This window comes from Chelon labrosus (assembly GCF_963514085.1).
Source record: "Chelon labrosus genome assembly, chromosome: 16".
Lineage (NCBI taxonomy): Eukaryota > Metazoa > Chordata > Actinopteri > Mugiliformes > Mugilidae > Chelon > Chelon labrosus.
The window spans coordinates 7,723,583-7,750,577 of NC_140349.1; the positions used below are offsets into that span (position 1 = coordinate 7,723,583).

At 45.5% G+C, this 26,995-nt stretch overlaps 1 protein-coding gene across 1 annotated transcript in view; it reads left to right on the top strand.

Moving 5' to 3' along the window:
- epha10 (EPH receptor A10) overlaps positions 1-26,995 on the top strand; it is a gene marked incomplete at its 3' end in the record, with an annotated part of 143,487 nt that overhangs the window by 89,383 nt on the left and 27,109 nt on the right. Inside the window, exons 4-6 of the mRNA XM_084563435.1 lie at positions 3,624-3,779; positions 7,970-8,299; positions 23,038-23,162. Coding sequence (XP_084419561.1) covers positions 3,624-3,779; positions 7,970-8,299; positions 23,038-23,162 — 611 coding nt within the window. The remainder of the gene's footprint in view (positions 1-3,623; positions 3,780-7,969; positions 8,300-23,037; positions 23,163-26,995) is intronic.

The following is a 26,995-nucleotide window of genomic DNA, read 5'->3' on the forward strand; positions in this document are numbered from 1 at the left end:
TCCTGACAATTTCTCACAGCAGTTGGTCCACTGCCTCGTCCACCGCCGCTACTCCATAGGACTTGGCACGACGCTGCATATCTATATTATTACACCTTGAAGAAATATGTCCGTGTGTGTGTTTGTGTGTGTGTGTGTGCATGCATGTGCAGCCATGTTCCATTTAATCGAGGCTCCCAGTCAGCTCATAGGACAAATTGATCAGTTGGTTTGCCAGCTGTCCTGGCAGATCTCTCCTTCTGTGTCTCTATTTCTCCATCCACCCCCTTCTCCCTTTCTCTCTCTCTCTAATTTCCAGTTTAACTTGTATACCTTGGCAAGGAAAAAGCAAAGATGGAGTAAAAAAAAAAAAAAATTCACTAATGACTGGAGAGGTCTTCTTTACCGTCATCTTCTTTTTTTTTTTTTTTTTTTCACCGTTGGACGCCTTTTAGAGATTCCATATTCTCCCTTTGGCAGATGGCTGCTGGCCTGTTTTGACTGACGTGACCTTGCCTGGCATTGGCTAATGGCGGCTCTTGGAATGATCCCTCGCTGTGGAGAATGACGGGCATCATGCAACGCCAGCTCCTTTTGTTATCTGAGCTGCACATATTGTCTTGATACACCCCTATCATTAGACACACATTTCCAAGATGGGCTGGCAAAATGTGAATCCACGCTGAATCGAGGAGATAAGTCAGAATTGCGGCCGGCCACGACGACGGACAGCCTGCTTTTAAGCATGATAGGTGGAAAATGCAAAACCCATTTGTGTCCTCACAGATCTATGCATAATTTTGCCTTGATTCGGGTGGTTATTCACGCTTGATGTTCTTGGCGTGGTGAGGGAAGGATAGTGGCAGCACAGTCAGGAACAAAGACCGTCTACTCCAGCGCCGCTTAACAGGGTGTGTGTGTGTGTTTCTGTTATGTCCCCATGCTTGGCTGTGCTGTGAGTTGAAAGCGAGAGGCTTTTTTCTGTGTAATGACAGACATTAGAAAGTCGATTACAAGGTTTTTACAGCCTGGGATACGCTACGCAGGAAGTACAGACAGGTATACAGGCGTATGCACACTCAGCCTGGACTCGGGAGGAGTAGATGGCGAGGCCTGTTGATCGATGTGTGATGGCAGGCCTCCTTGTATGTGTTTGGTAGAATTGGCTGAGTAAAAGAGTTGGAATAACAGAGCCCCTTTCATTTTTGTGCTTCTGTCTTGATCAGTGTCCACAAAACCAAAACCGCTGTTTGACAGCAGGGTTGCGGACTTCTCCGCGTTATTGGCTGATTATCTAGCGTGACACAGTGACAGAGTCTGGTCAATGCTGCTTCTCCAGAAAGCTTCACTTACTGTTCAGCCTGGTTTCAGTCCTATAAATCCTTTGAATTCTAAATCCCATGGGTCTTAAATAATTCAGGGAGGTCCACTTTTACTGTCAAAGTTTCCTGCCGCATGTATTAGTTAATGATATCGGTAAGATGTTGAATGATTTAAGATATCTTGAGCATGGATAATCTGCGTTCTAAATCTATTCTCCATGTGTCATGCTTAACATGACATGTGGATATTAAACTTTTGTGCTGAACTGTATTCACCTATTACGAGTACCTAGCATTCTTGAAGATATTTCGCCACTCATCTGAGTAACTTCTTCAGGTCTAAGGGACTGGTGAGGAGTTTAGGTTCAAATGGGAACATCTGTGGGTGTAACCCATCACAAACTTGCTTGACTAGAGTCCATTAATTCACGACTAGTGTCTGTTAACGGCTGGATACTTACCTGGCAGATTATATCTCAGTCCACCTCCCCTGTTCAAAGAAGGATTTTTCCAATTTGACATAGATGGCTTCCTTTACTCAGGTTTCAAAGTCTTCCTTTACAGGTAAGTATCTAGACGTTAACGGACACTAGTCAAGCAAGTTTCTGATGTTAATAAATAAACCTCAACTCCCCATCAGTCCTTTAGAGCCGAAGAAGCTACTTGGATGATACGTCTTCAAGAAACTCCTCTTGCCTTTCTTTAGCTAGCGATTTTGGCTAGCTAACCGATAGTTTCAGATATTTATAGTGACTTATGCTGCCTTGAAATGGAACTTGTAAGCATGTGGTCAGAACATGGGAAGTCGTGTGCACAAAATGCTTGGCATTCAAGTGTTAGCATCAGCCGTAAGTGGTGAGAAAACCCCTGCTAGGCAACTGCTGGTGTCAAGAAGCCACTGAGGTTAGCAAGCTAACGATTGGGTAAAGTGATGCAAAAATAATTAAAAGGCATGAATAAAAAGACAGACTTACATTTTCCATCTAGTTTTCCCTTATCCCTTGATAAACCAGCATGGTTTTTCACAAGAATTTTCAATGACAGCTGCAATTCTCTGCAAACTCACCTGACTTATACTAATCCTGCAGTGGCCAACACAGCCTTTCCTGTTGACTGACTATGTTCGGTAATCATTAGTGTCTCAGTTAAACCAAAGAAAGCGCTTAGCAAGAGGTCTGACTGAATAATCAGGTGGTTACAGAATGCCCATTCAGTGGAAAGATCAGCCTGTTCTTCTATCTACTCCAGATAACACATGGAAATGAAGCCTGTTGCTTATTATGTGTGTTTTAAATTGGAAAGAGGGTTGAATTGAGGGAATAAGACAAAGGAGACAGGATGAAAAGGAGGCGAGAGAAGACACAAAAAGCAACAAAGAGTAGGAGAGGAATAAGAAAGACAGAAGTATTAGGAGAATGGAAAGAGAGCAAAGGAGTGAGAGAAAGAGGGAGCGAGCGTACTGGAGCTGTTAATGTAGACCTGCTGTTTAGTATACAGTCTCAGAAGAGAAGAGACCAGAGCGTCGAGCAGTAGCTGGCTGCCTGATTTCACACCCATTATCACTCGCTACAAAGGCACGGCGAGTGGAAAATGAAACTGCATAGAGGCAGCGTTAAAATAATGTGTTCTCCGCGTGTTTGAGAGCGTGTGTTTTCTACGCTGCCCGTTGTCACGCATGCATCGATAAGCTTGCGTTACACGGCGCGCGTTGCACACGTGTGCTGTGAGGTCAAGAGTGCTTACCACCTTTGCCCATGTTCTCACCTTTTGTGTTGTCGCGCTCTTGTGCAGCAGCAGTAGCAAGAGAAGATTTAAAAAAAAAATAGGGAAAACAACAGCAAAACTACGTTTGGGGGGGCTTTGCAGTCGCATGCGTGCACCTTGCCTGGATTTCATTTGCCTAGCTGCTTCAACCCAGTAGCAGCCTTTGATGCCATTTGCCGAGGCCACTGATCACACGTAATGTGCGAATTGTGTTTGTCGGATGGATTTAGCCAAAGTCTCCTCTCCTTTTCTCCCGTAATCCTATCTTTTATCTCGTCTGCACTTCTCTGTGGATTCACTAGCTTTCTGTTATTCCTCCATTCATTCTTAATTTTCTCTCGTGAATTGAAAGGGGGATTAAAGTGTTTATGGCAAAATATTCTCAGCGGGAGTTTCCGCTCTAAGAACTAAAAATGCTCAAGTTATGAAAAGAGGGTATGAGTTATTAGCCTCTCTGCAGAAATATTTTGTGATTTTATATTTCTTTGCGATCGCAACCCAGGAGTTATTAAATTAGATGTCTCAGACATATCTGACCGTGCTGTATTTCTCTTCCAGCGTGTCCCCCCGGCTCTTACAAGATGTCCTCCAGGCAGCAAGAGTGTTTTCCCTGCCCGGCCAACAGCGTCGCAGAGGAGGACGGATCTGTTGTGTGCATGTGTGAGGAGGACCACTTCAGGACTCCGCTGGACAATCCCTCAGCGCCATGCACACGTAATATAATTACACCTGCTCATATTTATGCGTGTTTGTCCTCTTAAACGGCACTTTCTCCTTTCCTGGTGACCTTTCGTTATTCCGTCTATCTCCTATCGCACCACATCACTCACGTTGTATCATTTCAGATTGGCATTTTTTGCTTTAAGTGGGCAATTTCATGTCGGTAAGCCAATCATTACCCCACCAACCCATTTGGCCTTTCATACATGTGCGATTGCCGGTTGCCTTATTACCCATATAGATCAATTCGCTTTATGGACCCACACAAACCCTGTGGTTTACCCGTCCTTCACCCTGCATCCTTCCATCCACCTCCCCTTTTTCATCTCCGCCTCTTTGCTCTGACCTTCTACCATCCCCAGTTTCCATCTCACCGTCTTGTCCTCAATCTCCCACCCCGCTTCCTCGTCTCATCCCACCCGCCCTTCACCTCTCCTTCACCTCCGCCGGTGCAATCCTTTCATGGAGAAGAACCCACCCAAAAGCATCTGAGGTGCCTCCATAACTCATCCCGGATCGTCCGTCTCACAAGGCGGGATTGCCTCGGGCCCCGCTGATCGTAAAGTTGTGAGGCGGTCGAAGAGCTTTTTGAGAATTGTGTTTAATTAGATTAAACCACATTGGATAGGTCCAGTCTTTTGGAGTTGATTCTCCAAGGCAGAAATATAAAATATGTCAGCAACATCTGCATTATCATGTCCTAGGTTACATTTTCATGTTACACCCTTCAACGTGCATTTTTATCTCATACTATACAAAATCACCTCATAGTGGGACCTTAAAGTATGGAGCCATTCACCACATCCATCTTCTCGCTCCCTCTCTTAACCTTAACCCTTTCATCACCCGGCTATCTTTGCACATTTGCTCATTCCTCCATCTCTTAGCTCAACCTTGCCCTTGCTCTCCATATTCCTCCACCTTTTTCTCCCTGACATTAACGGATCCATTCTCTGCCATATATCCATTATCCACCTTTTCACTGGACCCCCCCACCCCCACCCCCCCCACACCCCCGTCTCTTTCGACCCCCATCTTTTTTGCCGCCTCGACGCATGCACTCCCCTCCCGTGTCTGTCTTCTCAACTCCACCGCTCATCGCTCTTCTTTCCGCCCGCTGCCTCGTCATATTTTCCCCCCGTCTTCATCCTTTCATCCAAGCGTGTTATCGCGCCATTTTTCTTCACTCTGTCAAACCGAAATCTCATCCCTCTATCCTCCAGCGACAAACTCTATAATCTCATCCCCACTGTCCGCACATTATCCCTCACCTTTTACCTTCTCCCCACCCGTTCTCCCCCGCTCTGAATGCCATTCTTCTCCAATAAAGATGCACTCCGAGGCCAATAAGACAAAGACCATACAGGGCAGCCTCATTGATTTGTGCATGGTGAACAGCCTATTGATATTGCTTAGTAATTAGATGGAGGAATAATTGGCTCTATATCTCAGGAGTATCTCAGTCGTGCAGTAAAACCACAGGATCATCAGGCCTACTGTTTGTACACATATATTTATATGTGTGTGAAAGTGTGTGGTCATACTAGCTTTTATGGTAACTGCAATGGAGGGCTTTAATTACAATATTGATCGCTGTGCTCTCTGATCCCAGTGTGATAACATTTATAGCAGCCTAACGACCACATTAATTACACTATTGATTCAGTAATTATGATCATCCCCAGATTCGTCTAATCCACCGCGCGGTGGAGATGGAGAAAGAGGGAGTTTGATGAATCTAGAAATTATTGGATGAAAAAGGGAGATGAATGAGGTTTGATGTGCATCTTCGTAGCTCACAATTGAAAGGACTACTACCAGTAGTTAAGCTCCCCTCCCTTTGCTAGTAATCTGTTTAAATGATCTTAACTGTTTATCACAGTTTGAAGCAACTGCTGTTTCTTTAAAATAACAGATTGTTTTAAGAAGAAAGAAACAGGTGAGGGAGCACACTGCAGCGATTTTAAAATTCGTCCGGTCGCACTCCCTGACATGACTAATCACCACTGTTAACAGCGACTGTTGCGAAGCTTTCCATTCCAGCCCGCTGTTAAATATTTCCTGTCGGCCGCGGAGGGGAGCAGCGGAGAAGTAAAACTTTGGAAACAGTGTAAAGGAATCTCACTGGGGACACTAAAGTAATTCGTTTCGTTTTTTTTTGGCAGAGCGGAACTGCCGCTGGCAGGACTGCAATGGCAATGATTGTAGCGTAATAAGTTTTAAGAAAAACCGCCTTAAATGGATGCATGATGTCTGCCACTGTACGTCTCCGCAAATGGATGTTGGAAAGCAACGCGAGCTGAAGACTAGCAGGAGGGAGTTGCAGTTGACATTTTATGACTGCGCAGGGCTTAATGGCAGCATTTTAAGCTTCTAAGAGAGAGGGTGTCATGTGCATATAAAGCTAGTAGATGTAAGCAAATTATTACAATGTATAACAAATATCAAGAGGAACTTTATGATCTGCAGGCATTCACTACGTCAGAGCTGCAGTGGAGAGGGAGTCACAGTCATTCGAAAGGACGGGGGAAGGAGAGATGAAAGTTGGAGACAGATGTAGAGTTAAACATGGCAAAAGAAGGGCAAGAGAAGGGCAGGAGGGTTTAGAAGGAGTCCTTAATAAGAAGCCCTGCAGATTAGAAGAGGAGAGGAAACAAAAAGGAAACCTTAAAAGAATGAGGGAGTGCAAGGCTGAGAAAGCATGAGAGTAGACAGAGATTTGTATAAAAGGGCCAGCTGTGACTACATCCACTGTGTGTGTGTGTGTGTGTGTGTGTGTGTGTGTGCGCGCTCACACTCTGAATGCTCTCTTAGCTTATGTAACGCCGTGCTCCACTTGTGTCTGGGAGCGGGACACAGCTGCGGTGTGTGACGTGTTGGACGGCACGCACAGAGCAGCGCACCTTCACTTATTCATTACGCCGCACATGAACACACACACACACACACACACCACATACAGGGACGCATGTAAAATTCATGGCCTTTAATGGACCTAAGCTCCCGGTGCAAGGGCCTGCATGAAAAAGGCCCAGGTCATTCAGGACACCGACTCGGCGGTGAGGCACGGTCCTGCAGCCCCGACGTTTCCCCATCCCTCTTAACGCGGAGCTGTGGTTGCTTTTTAAAATCATTGAACTTTCCATCACACGGAGGCGCAAAGACGGCGAGAAGTAATTTTCCCAACAATTCGCTTTGAGACGAATTACACTTCTCAAATGTTTTATTTCAAGCCCTCCTGCCACAAATTTTCATATACGCAGCTCAAATCACAAGCGTTATATCAAATCAGCTTCATGTTCCAGGAGAGTTAAAAGTGTTTCTACGGCAACTCGCCTTTATTCACTGATGGTAAGTGGAAGATCTGTTCCACACAGCAGATTACATCAGCGCATAATGGACACACTTGTTGTCTATGCATGCACACATTCAGACTAAGAGCATTCGTAAGTAAAAAAACTTTTTTTCTCCCCATCTGTCCGTATCAGCAGAAATCCCTCCCGCGCCTCTATCCAGTAAATAAATGGGGTTTTTTTTGCGCTCACACTGTCGAACCACATGCTATGTGTGCCTATCACAGCGACGACTGTGCGTTTTCAATTGCCTAGCCCCATTAGGGTCAAACGGTTCTTATCAAAACAATTCTGAACACCAAATCCTGGATAAAACAGGATTACCGTCGCGTGATGTGCAAACCGAGCTCGTGCAATCGCACCATAATACCTACCTAACGCGTTTAGTCCATCGGTTATGAGAATAATGTCAACATGAGCTTTAGCAGCAGGCTGTAGCAACATTAGCTGTAGGTAGCAAGCCATGTGAGTCAATATGCTAAACGTGATTATACTTTCTATTGCTGTTATTTGTCTAGGGAGATTTTGCACAAGTAATTTTTCCAGATATGTCCAAATGTACCGTTTAAAGAACAGGTTGCACTAGGAATTAGACTTAGGCCTGACATTATGTATTCGAATAGTGTTAGATTTTGTATACAGATGTTTAAGCATGGTTGATACTTACGGTGTTTCATGGTATGTAGTGACATGATCGGACGAAGTGTAAGATCCTCTCTTCATTATTGCTGAATCAAGAATGTTGTGTTATACCTTGACTTTTTCTGTTTGTGTGTGATTTCCCAAAAAGACAATGAAGCAAATTAATTTTTCTTCATGTTTCCTCCATAGGACCTCCCTCCCCCCCTAGAGACTTGGTGTACACCCTCAAGCAGTCCACGCTCATCTTGGAGTGGTCCGCGCCGTCCGACACGGGAGGCAGGGTGGACCTGACCTACAGCGTGGGGTGCCGGCGGTGCGTCGCCAGGCAGTGCGAGCCATGCGGGGCCAGCGTCGGCTTCGTGCCCCAGCAGGTCGGCCTGACGGAGAGAACGGTGACCGTGGTCAATCTTCTCCCCAACACCAATTACACGTTCACCGTGGAAGCCTTGAACGGCGTGTCCGAGCTGCTGCCCAACAAGAGGTTCTACACCCAGGTCAACGTGTCGACCAGCCTGCCTGGTGAGTCCCGCTTCGATCTTTAAAAAACAAACCACGGTTTTTTTTTTTTTTTAAATAGCAGTAAAGGACTGCACACTCAAGAGCCAAAACAACAACTGAGCGCGAATGAGGTCACACTGCAGTTCTGAAAAGATTTTGCTGATGTGCTCAAATGAGACAAACGAGCACTCTTCTGACATCTCTGAAATGCTGCGGTCCGCATTATGCGCGAACTAAAAGTGAACTTGCACTGCGTGTGTTTCTCAATTTGAATGTATTTGCCACTGAGTTTGTGGTGGCTTCTCAAAATCAAATTGCACTGGAATTTATACTAATCTGTACTCCACTTTGCCTTTAATTGTAGTAATATATGTGGATAAGGATTATCTTCATTACTGGACCTGATGATTAATTCCTATCACACATGTGGTGATGGCATTACAGTAGCCATTTAAAAATATCCTCAATTATTAAATATACTGTCTGTTAATTTGCACTTTTGACCTCTGTTTGCTTAAGATCTCTGAGGTTTTGCCTAGTAAAAGCACATGTCATAAAATATTTATGACACCAGTGCAGACAAATGTTGCTTCAGTAAAGGTGGGCTAGTCCTGCCACAAAAGACATGTGCACAGATGCATACAAGCGATACATGAACACATTTGCATGCACATTGTTAAAAATGTGCACTCTGTGACCTTTTGAATTTGCTCGTACCTCTCCTAATGCACACAGGAACCATAAACTACAGCTGCAAGACATGGCATTCAAAACAAATGCACGTCCCGAAGTGTGATTTGCATTTATGTGCATGCTTACGGCAGCACAAACTTTCATCATACACGCCGCGTCCCCGTACTGACAGTACGCCTGTCACTGCCGACAGAGCAAAAAAACTCTTGCCGGTGGAGGTGATCTCATTTTCATCAGCAGGCCATTAGCCAGGGACTTGAAAAAGCACTTTGCCAAGTAGCCCTGTCAACCGGCGCTGCAATAGCACTATTTAGAGGAGCTCAAGTGTGAAAAGACCAAACACACATACGCACACACCGAAATCGTACAAGCTCTGTTTTTTTTTTAGCTTGAATGCTGACAGACGTTCTTTAAACGCACACGTACCATGCCATACCCGCAGTGCATGTTATTCTGTTTGTTTGTGTGCCTTTCTGAAAGCTGAAAGAATCATGAGACCGAACGCCATGATGAAGCAAATGAAATGTGAGGGCAGCGAGACTGAAAGGTGCTGCACAAGAACGCAAAGGCGATGGAGAAACAAGCAGAAAGTGAGACTGGCAGAGTGTGCTTTCGCCTTTAATTGGAAATTAGCTTAGAGAAATGGGCTGCATAATGAATAGAAAACCGTTAGTCATATGCTGAAGCTCCTAGCTGCAGCGCTCGGCGTCGGCCTCTGGTCACTTTCAAGTAAACTGAGGACACACAGAACAATTTATTTGTCATGGAAGAGGGGTTCACGTTACTATGAAGACATAATGAAGCAAATGAGACGGGAATAAAAACAATTACTGAATAGTTTAGCTGGGATGTTGGAAGAGTGGTAGTTGACTCGGATAGGCTTGGGCGGTTACGAAGAAAGTAGATTGATGTTGAGCATTTATTACACGTGGTTTTCCGCTGACCTAGATTCTCTTGATGACCGACTGTAAATGTTACGTAAGTGTGACATCTGGACACATCGGCCACATAGAGTGTGTTTCCCAGCGACCTAGATTCTCCTGTTGACCAACTGTATGTTATACAGGCCTGAGTGTGCATCTGGACGGCTCGACCACATACTGTGTTTCCTAGTGGGCTAGGTTTTCATGCTGAGCAGCTGTGTACGTTGGTGTTGTATCAATCAACCCTGTCACATATGGTTTATAAGTAATGCACGCCCTAATTTTGGGACTTTGCTAGAATTACGATAAATAAGTGGGTCTTATCCAAAAACTCAAGCTGAAACGAGGGCAACTGGACTCATGGATTTTGTTGATGACGTTCAGTGTATCTTGCAAAGTTAGTGGACACACTGGATAACTGGTTTGTGTGTCAATGCGTTAATGCGAAAGCTCTTCTCTGTAGCCAGTATTTGGTTTTTCCTTTCTGGGGTACCTGGTCGCGCAACATGGCAGACTCGTTGGAAGAGGACCATTAGATCATTCTAAGCTAAGGAAAGGTTTTCCTTTCCCGCTAATAGGCCCCCCTAGATCCAACACAATGGTGCTTTAATCAATACTTGACCACCAAGTGGCAGTGACAAGCTTGAAGAAATGCAAGCTCAGCATACTAACAGACTAACCAGTAAACAATTGCCCAACACACATCTAGTAAACATGGTGCGCCGTGACCATCCTTTGTCAGGCTACATGACCCGTAACGCAAATCTAGTGTTCAGTGGCTCTTTTTTATCCATGATATTTCTGTTGCGTATCTTGATCAAGCCATAGTAGCTGCAGGTTAAGCACTGCACCTCTTCTAGCTCACTTTGGGGTCTCATGGGGTTTGAAATCATTCCTCGGCCAGACTAGGTTTTGTTCAAAGTCTCACCAGTGTGCTGCGGGTTTCCAGTTGAGCAGGCCAAGAAAACCTTCAAATGTACAAAGGATTCAGCCTTATCAGAGCCGAAACCACTTTCTGCAAAACATATAAAAATTGTAATACAACCAAATCAGAGCCTTGTGGTTTTACTCAAGCCAAACCAAACTCCTTTATCTGACAGTTGAAGTCTTTGGCTGCAATGTTACTAACATCTGATACCTCAGCCTTCTTAAGCTCCCAGTGGGGATTTAGCAAGGCCCAAAAGCCCCACGCTCCAAGGTTAGGGACACTATATCAGAAAAGGACGAACCTAGGGTGATTATTTTTCCCATCCTCGCGGGTTCTCTCAACCTTTCCTCCTTTTATCTCCTCTTCCCTGTCTGTCTCGTCAGCAGTTACCATGGCGTTGATTTGTGGTTATTATGGGGTATTAAGGTGTGAGTTGTCCCACTAACCGTGTCATCCAGAGGGATTGGACAAGGGGTTAGGTGAGTGTGTTTGCTGGGGTTTCAGAAGACTTTCCGTGACAGGGAGGATTTAGACTGACATTTGGTGTGTCTGTGCAAGAGAGAGACAGAGATTTAGAAAAAAAGGTATATAAGATTTTGAAATGTGGTTCAGAATTACTTCCTGTGTGTCATGCCTCACCGGTCTCCGGTTAAGACCTGTGATTTCCACACATAGCCGGTAGATCTCTACTCTATGGATAGCCCTCTGTGGAAAGCTCTTCCTTAGGGTCTACCGAGACAGCATCTGTGAATGTCTTTGTCTGCAATGGGCTTCGGATCCTGCTCAGTTGTGTCGAGCGTGGGATTTGTTTCCAGCAATGCTGCCGGAAATAGTGAGCTTTGTTATCACGAGATAAGATTAAAAGTTGACTCCAGAGGTTGCGCTAGACTTTTTCATTGTTATTTTCACTGACAGTGTCATAAAAATCCCGTCATAATCTATTTTTAATTTCATTAACTTTAAATACTTTTTCAGTATTGACAGTATTGACTTTAAATGGTAGGAAAAAAAAAGTTTGGGCTGCCGACGCGTCTTGTCCGTACTCGGACCGGGACTGCTAGCGCTAACAGCTCTTAGATGGTACCGTAGGGTTGAAGTGCTTCGGTGGTATGCAAACTCTTTTATGTTGCACAATTTGCACAAAAAATCATCAGTCCTAGCAACGTGCTTTCATCCGATTCCTCAATTTTGGTAGCTGTTAGCCGCATAGAGACATATATATATTGTATATATGTCTATGGTTAGCCGAGCTCTGACGTGTGCATCAGTATAATCGGGGTACCAGGAAATCGTGCACTGATAAAAGTTCCGCGATGTTTGGAATGCAAACTGCGATTAGAGACAAGAGCCAATTAATAACGTCACTCGCCACCGAGTGGTCAGGGGTGGGAATTGCAATTTGTCAAAATGACGGATGGCCTTCAGATTTTTCCGTCACAGTTTTAAAAAAAACGGTCAATGACGGAAAATATTCGGTTAACGCGACCCCTGCTTGACACGAAACTTGAACCTATACCACCTAAAAACAAATTCCATGTATCTTAAATCTTGTCCACGTATATACGGTAAAGTGTTTTGCTCATTATGCATCGCTTTTTAGCTGACATTTAGTCGCTTGTGACTGCTCCAAGCTCTGGTTGCTTTGTTAGCCCTCTTGTATATTTCCCACCCAAAGGGTTTCCACTTGAAGCAAGCAGAATATTGTTAGTGTATTGGTTCCTCGGTCTCTCTAAGCCCTCCATGGTGTTTTTGCATCTTGCCAGTCTGCTGTATCGGCTGCTTCCACTGGTTATCGTCTCAGCTGCATCGTCTTACAGTTGGGATTAGCCCATTTTCGTGATGTCTTGTCGTTGCTTCCTTTATTTTTACTGCGATTCCCAAAGGAAGCCATTGCAGCAGGAGGGATTGATCAGAGTCTCTGTGAGTCTCTGTGCACTTCGATGCAAGTTCTACCTGCAAGCGCAGTCCATAATGGCTGGAAATCTTGTACCGGCATTGTCAGGTCCAGAATTGCAAAAAGCATTCCCGTGCAGACCTCAACCTTGTGTCGGCACATGTGTGTGTGTGTACTTCCCCCACCAGAGCTTTACATCATCAAAACTCACTGACCTTTATAAATACTGCAGCAGGGTTTTTGAACAATGCTAGCACATAGCAGCACACTAACACTCTTACCTTTTTTTCCTCTCTCTTGTCACCTCATCATCTCTTTATTACTTTTTCTCAACCTCCTCCCTCCCTCCGCATCCCGATCTCTTCTTCTTTTTTTTTTACCCTCGATTTCCTTCCTCATTTCCCTCACCATATCCTTTCTTGCTCTCCCCATAAACTCACTATTCTTAGATGGTAATTTCTCTCCCTCCTCATCCCCTTCCTGCCTCTGTATCCACTCTTTCCCCTATCTTCTCCTCTCTCTCTTTCTCGCCTGTCCTGACATAATCACTGCAGCCCTCTTCCTCCTCACCACTCTGCTTCACTGCTATCCTCTCTACAACAATTCTGGATCTTCTCCTACTGTACCGTACTTGTTTTGCCGGGCATAGTAAGCTTGTTAGCGATGGGTGGTATTTTTTAAACTGGCAGCTCAGGGCCAAGGAAGCCTGACGATTTAAGGGCAAAGTCTGAGCTGAGCTGAGCTGAGGAGACAAGGCGCCACCAGTATGGTGATATCAAGGCCAAATACGCCAACCACATGCATACCGGGGTCAGTTTACTTCATTGGATGAAAGGCATTTGAAACAACATTTAAGATATTGTAACATTAATTTGAATTCTTTAAAAGCATCTCATTGAAGCGGTTGCTTTCACATGCACAGTGGGGGAATGACTTTCTCCCAGAGAGATGAGGTTTTATCAGGACTTTCCAGGCCGCCAAGGGAAAGGGGGGAGTTTTGCATGGTGTGTCAAGGATGGGCAGATGAATAATAGAGAAGAGAGAGAGAGAGAGGGAGTGGGGGATAGAGAGTTGTGTGGGGAGATGGGGCATGGGGCTGGGTAAACGGGGGGATCAGTTTTGCCCAAGGCTCATGGGGCCCCTTATCCAGCTGTGGATTAGGGACGCACGTATGTGTGCGTGAAAGCCTGCCCTGCGTGCACCAGACCATGAGTATACGACAGCGTTTTCATGTGTTCATGCTTGATTTAAGAAAAGATGTGGTAATGACATCTTGCCAAGCATTGTTCTGTATATGTGTGTTTTTGTGAGCGCGTGTGTGTGCGATTGAAGCCCACTCGAGTTGAAGGTCTTGGCCCCCAGTGGTACATCCAAAGCCCTTTAGCTGAGGCAGGGAAGAAGAGAGGAATGCAGGAGGGCTGTAGAGATGGGGTGGAGGCGTGGGTCAGGGAGGAGGAAGGATTGGCATTTCAATATCCTGAGAGGATTACTGGCCGGGCTTTAGATGGCTGGTCCCCGCGGAGTTACACGGGCCTCAGATGGATGCATAAAGGGTGGAGAGGACAGGGGGAATGAATATACAAGTGGAGGGATGGAAAGAGGTGAATGGTGCAGAGAAAAAGAGGCCGGGGCGAGGAGCTAAAAGTGAGAATACATGTATTTCTCGAAAAATGATGCGCGCACGGTGCAAACTTTTTCACAACTATCCGGAGCTACCTCGTGCTTTAAAGCTACTTGAAAACCGCATAAGGAGTTTCCGAGTGTGTGGATGGCAGTCGGGAGATGAGAAGGCGACGTTGAGGTTAAGATATAAAAGTGAGGGAAATAGAAGAGAAACACAAAAGAAGTCAAAGATGAAGCGAGCAAGGGAAAAGTGACACCGGTGGATATGTAGAAGAAAAAAAAAATAGTTAGAAAAGTTGGAGCAGAAAACTGAGAAAATGTGGTGGCATCCTGGCATCAATGGAGAAAGATGTTTCCAGACAATATTTATTGTATAGATTTCTGGATTTTAAATTTTACTTTAATCTAAAAGTACTAAAAGAAACACAAACCTATATTCATTTTGGCAGGGCATCCAAACCAAGGCATAGACTGTATATAAATATGGACGGCGGAACTGCTCCTTAAAAGTGAAGCCAAAGCAAGTAGAGCTCCCCCTGGTGGCTGGCTGCAGTATAAGTCGTGAGCTCCACCTCCTCCATGTTAGTGGATGAGACTTGGGCCAAACTACAACACTAAAATACACGTTAAATAATGTTTTTAATGTATGGTTTTAAGTAGCTAATTTAATGTTGATGCATGACCGTACTGCACGGACTCCAAACAAATTGTGTCAATTAGGCCAGCGCAGGGACGTGGCGACACATTGTCCATATTTATGCAGTCTATGGTGTTGGCACTGGATCTGATGATTTCCCAAGAATCCTGATTGACACGTGAGTGCATGTTTCACTTTGGGTCTGCATTAATTTGGGATCATACCTTCTCTGTTTTGTAGCTGCCGCATATTGTTTTATTCTTCCTTCATTGAACGAGTGCTCTTCAAGTGTCAAGCTACAAAACTCGGCTTCTTTGCCATTTAGTTTCCAATACCCTTTTTTTCCCCCCTCAACCTTCTCTCCCCTCGTTCCCCGCCTGCAGCCCTTCGCGTGCAGGCGTTTGGATCCTTTTTGCCTCCTTAATTAGAAGTGATGGGAAGGTGAGGCTTCAGCAGGCACCAAATGAATAGAGTCATCAAGCTACTTTTCAGGACTATAGCCCAGCCACTTAAGACGCTTTGTCACTCTGTGATGGGAATTTTAATTGCCTACCTCTTGGCTTATAATTGGAGTCTATGAAGAGGCGCTCTCAGAGTCTTTAGCGTGTGTACTCTGTGTGTGGATTTACGGGCCGCCTCTTCTTGTTCGGGGAATTGCGCACTTCACTTAGGAACAAAAACAAAGCTTGCAGGTAGGTGATAACACACAGACGCCGTGCTATCAGAGTGTTATTCGGGGTCGCAGGGCCGTGCCTCGGATGCACATCTTTAGCCAAAACCCTTGTCAAGTGGGGAACAGACAGGTGAGAAGTCTTATCGTCGCCAAGAGACCAGGGAGAGAAAAGTTCAAACTTCCGAGCCCTTCTCATCTCTCATTTTCTCCCGTCTAATGCCTAGTGAGGTCTTTATTATGCCTCTGCAGAGAGCTCAGCAGAGTTCGTGCGTGCGTGCGTTGCGCGCGGCGTCTTTGTGGGTTTATCGCCGGAGGGGAGGGGAAGTTGTCGGGCTCCCGCTGCGCCCGAAAGAAAGCGAGAAAGTTGTGTGGCGGCGCAGCTGTCTTTCTGAATGACAGCATACTCCTCTCTGATGCAGCGGTAGGTGGGTGACAGACAGTTCGGCTCATCAGACCTGCGCCGCACGCACGCAGACGCGCACCTCTCCCTCGTTCACCGAGCATTTTTAACATCTCTCTCAGGCCGACGGGCTCTAAAGCGAGCCGCACAGTGTCAGCTTGTGCGAGAGTTGCAAGTCGACAAAAAAAAAAGTGTTTTCGTTCATCCATTCATTCATCTTCTGCAACCGCCTATCCCAGCTGTCGTCGGGCGAGGGGCAGGGTACATCCCGGACAGGTCTCCAGTCTATCGCAGGGCTCTACATATTTAATTATATATTTATTTTTGATATATTTTTAGTGAATAAGTTTATGTTTTATGGGATATTTTTATATTGCAGTCACTTCTTTTACTCTTCTTCTTATTTTACTATTTTAAAAGGACACTAAATAAAATTATCCTATAGCATATACTGTATCTGTTTGCCATCTACATGTTTCTGGTGTTTAATCCACATGGAGCAAACTAATAATCTCATGATAGCTCAATAGGAGAACTAATATTTTCCTGTTAAACTATCAGTGGTTTACACTGTCCCCCTTAATCCGATCTAATCTGAAAAGTCAGTTCCAACTGAGGAATTTTTATTCTGATTGAACCATTTTTCTTATTCTTAGCAGAATCCCAGTGTCCACGTAAACGTAACACTTGACTGCACTTGATTCCCTATGTATAGACAAGGCGTAGAGGCCTGAGTGTACATGCATTGCCTCCCCTTGCAAGTCTGTCAGGGCAGATAGAGTTTTCTTTACCTTCTTAGCCAGCCTCCTTGCAGCAGGTTTGGGTCAGCCAGCCACTCTCTCTTTCTCTTTCTGTGTGTGTGCGTGTGTGTGTGTGTGTGGGGCTTGTGTTTTTATTTGTCGGAGGCTCCGGGCAAAGGCTGTCTGGCTTAACCGACATGTCGTGATCAGACCGCGGCTCTGCCTTCGGGCTAAAGCACACTGGGCCCAAAGAGTGTTCAGAATCAGTCAGTGTGCAGCTGTCAAGAGCTGTTTTAGCAAGTCGGCCCCAGTTGCTCTCCCCCGGTGAGAGTGTGGGATGCCAGATCTGACAGATTTGTAAGCTCTGTAAAGGTAATGCCGGCAGGTTGTAGGTGTTTTTTTGTTTCCCCCCCTTCTTGACATACAGCAGGTTATTGAGTTTTCTTTTCCTCAAAATCACTAATTTAATTTCATGCGTGCGCAGAAATATTCCACTCTTTCAGGACTTGTTGTTTTCGCACAGCTGGATTGTGTCGATCAGATCTTTTTGATTGTGTCAAACCGCGAGAGACTCTTTGTCCCGATCGCTGTTCGAGCCTTTCTCTCACCCACCCACCTACTGACTGACACATTTAATCAGGCCGGCGCTGAGACTCCCTTCTTTGTTGCGCGCACACAGACTCACATTTGGACACACGCGCACACACACACCTAAGTGGATCAAGTCCCGGCAACATATCATTTTGTGGTTTAGATGGAAATGTGCCCTATCCAGGTGCCTGCCCTGCACCGTGCCTCCCACTCACAGACAAAAAACATGCAGGTTCGTGCGCCTGTGTGTGTTACACCGAGGCCCGCTCTCTCTGAACACCTTCTCCCAGGATACTGAAAAATATATTTTAATCCCTTCTTTATTTCTTTTCTTCAGGTGGATTGTCAATAGAGTAGAATAAGCAGTAAGTAGTGAGCAGGGGTTAAGATAATAAACACATTTCAATGAAATAGTTTTGAGCTTTCTGGATATTCCTCCGGTATGCATTTTGTCATCACTGAAAGAACGAGAATGAATTTGAATTTTTCACACATTCCTCTTAGATTTAATCTATAAGATGACACTGCAGTATTTGTACACACAAATCTTATAGCAGGGGATTCTGTCTTCAAATAGTTGAGCGTCTGTCAGGAGGAAATTTAATATAAAGCTAATATCTGAGTGAAACCTGAGTAAATGAAATGGAACATTATTCATTTTCTGATGAGATTTTACCATTTTTTAAATCTTTTTAGGTGTTAGATCTTATTGTAAAGGGAAAGTACTTGAAAAAGTTAACCGGAGAACTACTTGGAAACTTTCATGAGATTATTAATAGACGCGCACGTTAAAATGCATCCTCCACTGGGGTTTCGGCAACGCTGATAGAAATACTTGATAGAAACCCCAGGGAACCGAACATAAAGGAACTAAATGTTCCTCTTCCTCTGCCGTCAGTCACTTAGATTGTAGCGCTATCCGTTTAACCCCAAGCAGAAGCCAGTGGTGCTGCACCCAGAGGGATTGTTGCTGGTGCTTCCTCTTAACCCTTTGAACAAGAGCGGGTCTGACGGATGGAGCCAAATCAGTCTATCTGCAACTTTTGACCGGCCTGTCTCTTCATTGCAGGCGCACATGCGGCCGCTCGCCGTGTTTAATATGCGTAGGCGCGCGGGGGTTGCACATGTGGCGGAGGGAAAAGTAGAACAATGAAACCTCCTCCTGACAAGATGGATGTCATCTCTGCAGAGGCACAAACAGGCCTGCAGGGAACGGCGGATTCCCCCGAGAACGGAGATGGAGACAGAGCTGTGTCGGGGGGGGAAACTGGAGAGATAAGGAAGTGGAGAGGCCGCGTGAGAGAGAATATCCAGCGAGAGGACCCGTGGATGTGAGGAAGGGGAGAAAAGTAAGAATGACTGCGAGATGTTCAGCCCCGCTTGTGCTGTCGCCCCCCGGGGATAGCAGCTCCTCTGCCTGTCTGCTTTGATAACGAAACAGAGATGCCAGTTGCACCTCTGCCGCCTCCGTGCACATGGATGCTGTGGCCTACAGCGGCGGCTGCCATTTTGTGCTAAAGTCTATTCATAGATCTACCTGCCAGGGGGACCTGTGCACAGAGGCGCCACACGTCCTCCAGCGTCTCCATGATCACAGCACTGGATACTGATCGGTCTCATTTGGAACTTCTAAGAACTTTTGGTGGATTCGTTAAGAAAATACTTTTTAATTGAGCTGTTTGATTCCTAAAGCTAAATCAGGACCGCTTCCAGAATCAGCTGACTCAAGCTATTTCAAGCAGTTTATGACTGACTGGTAAAGCATGCCAAGATAGACTGGCAGACTGCTCATATTTGTCTTGATATTTATACTAAAAAGAATCTTAAAATAACCCGTCACTCACGCCAAGCTTCTGTTTGTTTAAAATTCTGCGTTTGCTTTCCATATATCTTACGTCTTCTTCAAATGACTAGGATCAGAGTGTTCACTTTGTTGTCTGAAGTTTTTGATAGATGTCTCCTTAGTATAGAAGAGTGTAAATAAAACTGGAAACTGACAGCCAGAGTCAGATTCTACACCGATCACCACTGACAGGTGAAGTGAAGTCCAGCTGAACGTCGTCGCAAGCACCCCCCCCCGGCAGGACGAGTGGCCCCGCAACACCCCGGAAAATCACACGGGAACGGCTCGAGGAACGCGACAAACAGCCCGAGGCATTGACCCGGCTTCCAATCTCCCCAGGTCCCAATCCAATTGAGCATCCGTGGGATGCGGAACGGGTCCAATCCGCAGAGGCCCGAACCCACAACCCACAAGACCCAAAGGATGCGCTGCCAACATTCTGGTGCGAGACACCACAGTACACCCCCAGAGTACCTCCGTCAATACTTTCTGTGGGTCAGATATGATACCATGGCCTAGCTTGGCTTTTTCTTTATTCATTTAGAAGTATAGCTGCCTGTTTTTGTGCCAGTATCCACCTATTATACTCGTTTACACTTCACCTTTTCCCTCATCACTGTGTCCTCTTAAAGTGTAAAGAGCACGGCTTGTATTGGTGATTGGTATGTGTCCTGCAAAGCTGCCTTTCTGGATCTTATCAGAGGCTCCAGAGGTGCGTTTGTGATGAGCACCTACGAGTGTGTGTGTGATGCTGTATGATGAGGGTGTGAAAGCAGCTGCTCTGTGCTTCCATAGCAGAGCTGGAGAGGCTTATTGCCCACAAGGCCATCACCTCTTCTATATTACTTGTGGAAATCGTTGTGCAATTGTGTGTATGCGCGTGTACATGTGTGTCCAAAAACCATCTTAGACGGCCGTCTGCATCCATTTCTTCCTTTGGAATACAGAGCCGAAGCCAACACTACCCACCATTTCCTGATACAGTATCTGCTCTTTTACATGATCGGTATCTGAATCTATGTGTCGGCACAGTGGTGCGGTGGTTAGCACCGATGTCAAGGAGGTTCTGGGCTCGAGTCCATCGGCTGACTCCCTGTGTCTGCGTGGGTTCTCTCCAGGTACTCCGGCTTCCTCCCACCGTCCAAAGACATGCTGGTTAGGTTCATTGGTGATTCTAAATTGCCCGTAGGTGTGAGTGTGAACGGTTGTCTGTCTCTCTGTGTTAGCTGGCAGCTGGGATAGGCTCCAGCCCCCCCGCAGCCCTCCAGAGGACAACCGGTTACAAAAAAAATATGAATGAATTTATTGAAGTCAAACTTGCAAGTGTACTAGAAAGTCCTGGACATACTGAATGCCTCACAGGTTTTAAAAATTTGAACACTGGTTCCTGGAGGTTGCTGATTTTTATTTATTTATTTATTTTCCTGCAGAACAAGTTCTTCTCTGCAGCTGCAGATGCGGAAACGCCAAGTTTAACCTTTGTATTACTTTCGCATTCGAGCCTTCAAATGATTGTGTTTGTGTCTCGGCAGAGGAGTCGCGCGCACCTGTTTATAGTGTGTCAGATTGAGCTGTGATGTGATCTGGAGTTTGGAGGCAGGCAAGCGGTCTTATGCATAATTCAGCACGCAAGGAAGGAAAGAATAGCAAACAATAGCCCGCGGAGCCGGTTGACACTGTCTTCTTGGTTAGTATGTTAGGCTGAATTTCTTTTTGTATTTGGGAGGCAGACGCTTGTTCTCCTCTCTTTTTATATATAAAATATATATACATACATATACACCTTTCTCTTTTACAAGTTGCAATTATGTTTGTTCAGCCCATCCCTTTACCTTTTTCCTCCTTGACTCTTACGTACCGTGGAAATAAATCCTTTAAGTCCATTTCCCATTTCCTCTGCGCCGTAATCTTTGTAATAAAAGCCCTTCCATTAATCAATAAGAATAATTTCTTTGCTCGTGCTTATTTACAATTCCTGCGTGGTTTCGTTAGCATCGGCCCTTCTCCTCCTGCGTCTTTATTTCCTACAGCCGCTCTCACCCAGCTGTGCAGGCATCTGTTTGTTGCTGCTTTCAGGTTACGTGGGGGAAAGTCTTTAGAATAAATGCAGACGATTACTCTCATCGCAACGGATGACTGTGTCAAGAAGTTTTAAAAGGTTTGCAATTATTCCTTATTATTAGTATAAATGAATCGATGCGACAATCAGTGCAACTTTTTTTTTCCTCCTTCGCCGCTCAGGCGGATTGGGCAAATACAAAGTGCAATGATAAATGTAGGAACTGATACACATGCGCTTCTATGTTCCCATAGCTGCATGAAGGATCTGTAATACCTGTGTTTTCAGACACATCAAAAAACAGATGGAGACGGACGCTGAGAGAGAGATGTAGACAGACTGAGTGTCTTTGATCCGCTGCCTAAAATGACTGTATTACCCTGCTGTTTGAGAGGAGGACTGAGGGAGCTGCGCAGATGCTGCTGTGTGTGTGTGTGTGTGTGTGTGTGTGTGTGTGTGTGTGTATTTCTGCATGGTTTTGCCTGTGAGTGACAGGCAGAACATATTCATTAGTGTGCCATTTTTGTCGAGGAACGAGATGAATCGGCGGTTAAAGGTCAGGAGAGAGACGGGCAGGAAGTGGGTAGAGCGAGCAGGAGGAGCAAGCTAACCGGTGGGGTGGCCGAGCGGGGAGTGAGAAAAGATAAAACACAAACAGGAATAAGGAGAGGGGAGCTATTAAAAGCCATTTTTTTCGCGAGTGAAAAACATAAATAATTGTCGTTGAGTGTAGACTCCCATGATCCCGAATCCGGGCCTAATGTACTTAATGGCACCAGTCCTCCCGAACACAAAGGCCTTTTGAGTAATCCAAGTGTAAGCCATTATTTTTCTTAGTATTTTTGACTGACAACCTATTTTGCCGCTTCATTAAACGTGGCATAATTAGCACTTGAGCAAGAGTGGGTGGCGCTCGCTGATTATCCTACCATGCGCTGTCTGTCATTTGTTGACACGGAATCAAAGAGCGGGCTTTTCCGTCGGTAATGGAATTGTTTGCTTGGCGAGCCGGCGTCATTACGCATCTGCATTTTGGAAAGCTTTTCGCAGATAATTCATCATCTATTTAGCGCGATCGATGGGAAGCGAGGCGCGGCCCGGGGCCGGGGACGGATTTCACCGCAGGACTGAGTCAGAAAAAGTTTAATTGAGAGACTCTGAGGATCCGGATTCAGAGTGTCTCCGTCTGTTTGGCTTGTCTCGGTGCAGACGTGTCAGTCAATCCATATCCGTATTGATCAACTGTCCGTCTCGGCGTATAGACCCAGTCTCTGTTCAGTGCCACACACACACACACACACACACAGACAAAGAAACATATGCAGTGTTTGTCCACTTTTTACGATGAAGTTATCTGCTCTAACTTGTTTCAGCTTCAATAATTAATCTGCTACTTTTCTTCGACTTCCACTTCGGCCTTCTTTCTCTCTCTCTCTCCCTCTTTGTTCTTCTCCTCCTCTTACATCTGTAAGATGTTTCCTTTTATGTCCGCATTTCACATTTTATTGCTCTCTCTCACCTCAGATGTGAAAGGGCGGTGCGGTACGCCGGCAAGCTCCTCTCTGCAAGAGAGCACACTTTATGTCTCTCCTGACCTTTGCCCACGCAGTCGAGCTTCATGAGGAAAACTGGAAATTCGGGGGAGAGCTGCGACCGTCTCCGATGTCCTCCAGAAAGCTCCTGCAGCTGTTATATTAATACTGAATCAGAGTGGAATCCCCGAGCTCAGCCTTCTCCTCTTTTTCCTCTCTCCAGTGCCGTCTCTGATCAGCGAGCTGCGAGCGGAGAAGATCGAGCAGAAGAGCATAACCCTGGTGTGGAGGGAGCCCTCTTACCCGAACAGCAGCCGCACGGAATATGAAGTCAAATACTACGAGAAGGTAACCTCACTTAGATCGCCAGCCAGTCGATATCGCCGTTGTTTGATGCGGCTGTGTAATCCGGCCCATTTTTCCCACCTTCTCCCACGACATGTAAGCTTCAGTAAATGTTGATTCTTCACTTTTTACTCTTATGTCAACAGAAGAACTCAGCAACTACAGCTAAAAAAAAAAAAAGAATTGTCCCACCTAGACTAGAGCAGGCACCCCCACCCCATGGCAATGGCAGCAGCCATCCCCAGCAGGATGCACGCACACAAAAACGCTTTAGGAACAACTCAAAAAAATCATGAAGAGCACAATGTGTTGACCTGGCCTCCAAATTCACTAGATCCCGAACTGATCAAGTATCTGTGGGATGATCCACAGAGGCCCCTCCCCTCAACCCAAAGGACCCAAAGGCCCCCCACTGACAGTGTTCTGTCGATCAGATACCACAGGACACCCTCAGAAGGCCCATGTCCATTCTCTGATGAGAACGTTTTGTCCGTCATGAAGCTGTAACAAGTCTTATAGGCGGTTCAGACTTCTGAGTCAGTTTCACGCCGTAGCTACGCTGACGTGCACCTCTCCAGAAATGTAACTAGGCACCGAGGCGACACAGACTGCAGGAGCTGTGACCGGTCCGCTTGGCAGCAGCGTGTTTCCGCTTTAGCTTCTTCATCTCCTCAGTTTTTCCAACTGATTGTTTTGGATCAATAAAGACGGAACACATGAAAGGAAAGGTTAACTGAGGAGACCGGCAGAGGCTACGTGCGTAGGTTGCGCCGTCTGTGTCCTGCAGTGCCCTAAAAGAGCCCTTTTTACGCTCATCTCTGTGCACATCCTGGTGAATGACAATTGTTTAATAACCAAACTTGAGGGAGCTCTAAGTGGTGCTCCCAATCAAAAAAAGAATAGTCAAAATTACAGAAAAAGAGGCCGAGGGATATTTTGGCGATGTGGGTCAAGCTCTTAAAATGCTGGACTCTACATTTCCCATCCTGCAACTCAGTAGTACTTGTCTGCTTTTTATTGTCTTAACTTCTGTGTCTACACAGGCTGAAGTAGGTCTCTGCACCATAGTTCCTTTTGCATCAGTGCCCCATTCTAATTTGCCACCAAACCCCAATAAGAAATGACACAATGTGTTTAAATTAATGGTGAAAGTTTGCATGTTCTCTCTGTGTCTGCATGGGTTCTCTCCAGGTACTCCGGCTTCCTCCCACCGTCCAAAGACATGCTGGTTAGGTTCATTGGTGATTCTAAATTGGCCGTAGGTGTGAGTGTGAATGGTTTCTCTGTGTTAGCCCTGATAGACTGGAGACCTGTCCAGGGTGTACTCCGCCTCTCGACCCAGTGACAGCTGGGATAGGCTCCGGCCCTCCCGCGACCCTCCAGAGGACAAGCGGTTACAGAAAATGAACGAATGAATGATTGAATGAATTTTAAGAGGGATGTAAGAGAATCAAATAAGGCACAGGCTATGCCGAAAATCTGAGAGCGTTTTAACGACCCTTTCCATAAGATCAAATCATTTGCCCTCTACAAAAGTCATTTATTTTTTTAGAGTGGCAATGAGGAGCCAATTACGTGTACACCTGAAACCGCACTGCTGCTGCTGCTGCTGCTTCGTTTCTTCTGCTTTTATGGACAACCCCTGTAATATCATCGGCCCTTTCACGCCCATTTAACATAACACTTAGTCAGATTGCGGCCGCCCCGTCGACAGTCGTAGTCTTCGCAGTAAATCTGTCACGCACGTAAACTGCAGCTGTCACACTCCCGCTCCTCCGTCTTCGCACGGCGCGTTTTCTGGCAATGTCGCGTCTTTGGCTGTGTCACACCCTCAGCCATTTTCACGTCTCTTCTCTGTGCTTCACCATATTTAACTAAGGCCCGCCGCTTGCTGCTCGACTCCCACGTATTTAGAAAAAAAAAAAAAAAAAAAATAGGAAAGGGTTTAGAGGAAGGGCGGGCGAGGGACGAGGAAACAGGAGGTGCGCGGTATAGTGCATCTTGAAAGAACGGGGTGGCTTTGTGATAACTGATGGAAAGAAAAGGTTAGAAAGGGTATTTGGGACGGGTGATGACGGGAAGATGACTTGGTGGAAAGATGCCTGTGAGAGCACGGTGATAGGGCAAGGAAAAAAAAAAAAAACGAATGAAAGAGCTCTGGGGGACCGGGTGTAGAATGAAAGCAGAATGAGGGAAACGGATAAATACAGAGAATGTGAGAGATAGATGGGGAGTAACAGAGAGTGAGACGGGAAAATTGTTGAAAGGCCATGAAATGAAAAGGCGATGCAGCTCCAGTGCAACAAAGAGCCTATTAAAGTATAAAATATGACTTTGTTTAGTCAGCGCGCGCGGAGGCCTCTTTCTTTCTTCCTCCTTTTTTATCGCAGTGCAGATTTACAGTACGAGCCCTGTGATATTCCAGCGTCACTTCTGTAATTGAATCACTTGTTAAACATGAATTATTTAAATATCTTTTGGTCTGGCTCCGAACAAATAGCAGTGTTGATAATAAAACGCTGTTTATTACTAATAATGATTAATTCAGTTTGTTCATAAGCGTCATTGCCGAGCGCGGTTGTTATTGTCCTTACTAAAATCTACTTAGAGCTCCATATTTTCCTCTTCATTTCTCTCGGCTCATCTCTCCTCTCATATCGCATTAGCTCCCTCTGCAGAGGTCTCAAATTATGCACTAGCAACCATTCTCTCACTCTCCCTCTGACTTTATTCCCTCTTTTGCTTTGTTCATGGCCCGCACACGAGCAAAACCAAGTGCGTGGCAGCTCTTTACAGCTGCACAGGGGTGGTTTTAATTAAATGTACACTTATTGCAGCAGCAGCAGCGCCACAATAAGGATGTTTAGCAGGAACGATTTGCCCCATGCTTAGCGTAGCATGTTAGCGTGTCATTCGCTAATTAGCAAGGGATGATGAGAACGTTACAGAGCTCTGGAAAGGGACTTAACAAGACTGCATCCTGGGAAGCTTTTGCAAGATGTTGAGGAACCGTTTCAAGATCTCAAAAACAGGAAGAGATTTTGAGAAACATTCATGAGATCTGGGACACTTTTGTAAAGGTCACTGGAAGCAAAAACCCACGAAGCTTTTGCAATATTCAGAGGAACATTTGCAAGATCCTTATGTGACTTTTTAAGAAACATTTGCTCGACTTCAAGAAGATTTTGCGTCGCAAAACGTTCTCTGATCAGGGGGACGCCATTGAACACTCTGGGCTACGGAGCTGGGGTATGGAAGGGGTGGGGGAGTTTTGCAAAAGTTTCTCGAGAACGCACAAATTGCATGTTTGGAATTTTGTTTCTCTCTATGTCGTTTCTGGGGCTCCACTAAATATCACTAGTTTTGTACATTTATTTTCCAATAAAAGTAGTAGATACAATTTTAAAAAGTGGTATTTTCCAGTAGCTACTGAGATATTTCAACCAAATCATAAAGGTCAACCTAGCAGCAATGCTAGATGAAAAGTCTCCAAAAATCAGCAGGATTCATTGTTTGCGAGCCACAAATGTCTGTTCTACTAGCTAATGGTTCTTCACCGCAATTTACTGTTTTCACCCCTGCACATCAGTCAGACTTACCATCAGAGCTCTTTTACACGCTCAGCACTTTTTCAAAGTGATCTCATTGACATGAAAAGACGCAACGAGGGGCCGCTTATTGACAAAAGGCAGGCTGGAAATGGATCGCGACGAACGGGCCGAAACAAACATATCGCCCAACGAGTGAGTAATTATGGTAATGCGTGTTATCTGCTCGCTACAACGTGCCCATTTGCGCAAGGTGTGACTCATTCTCTCAGAGACAAACAAATGATC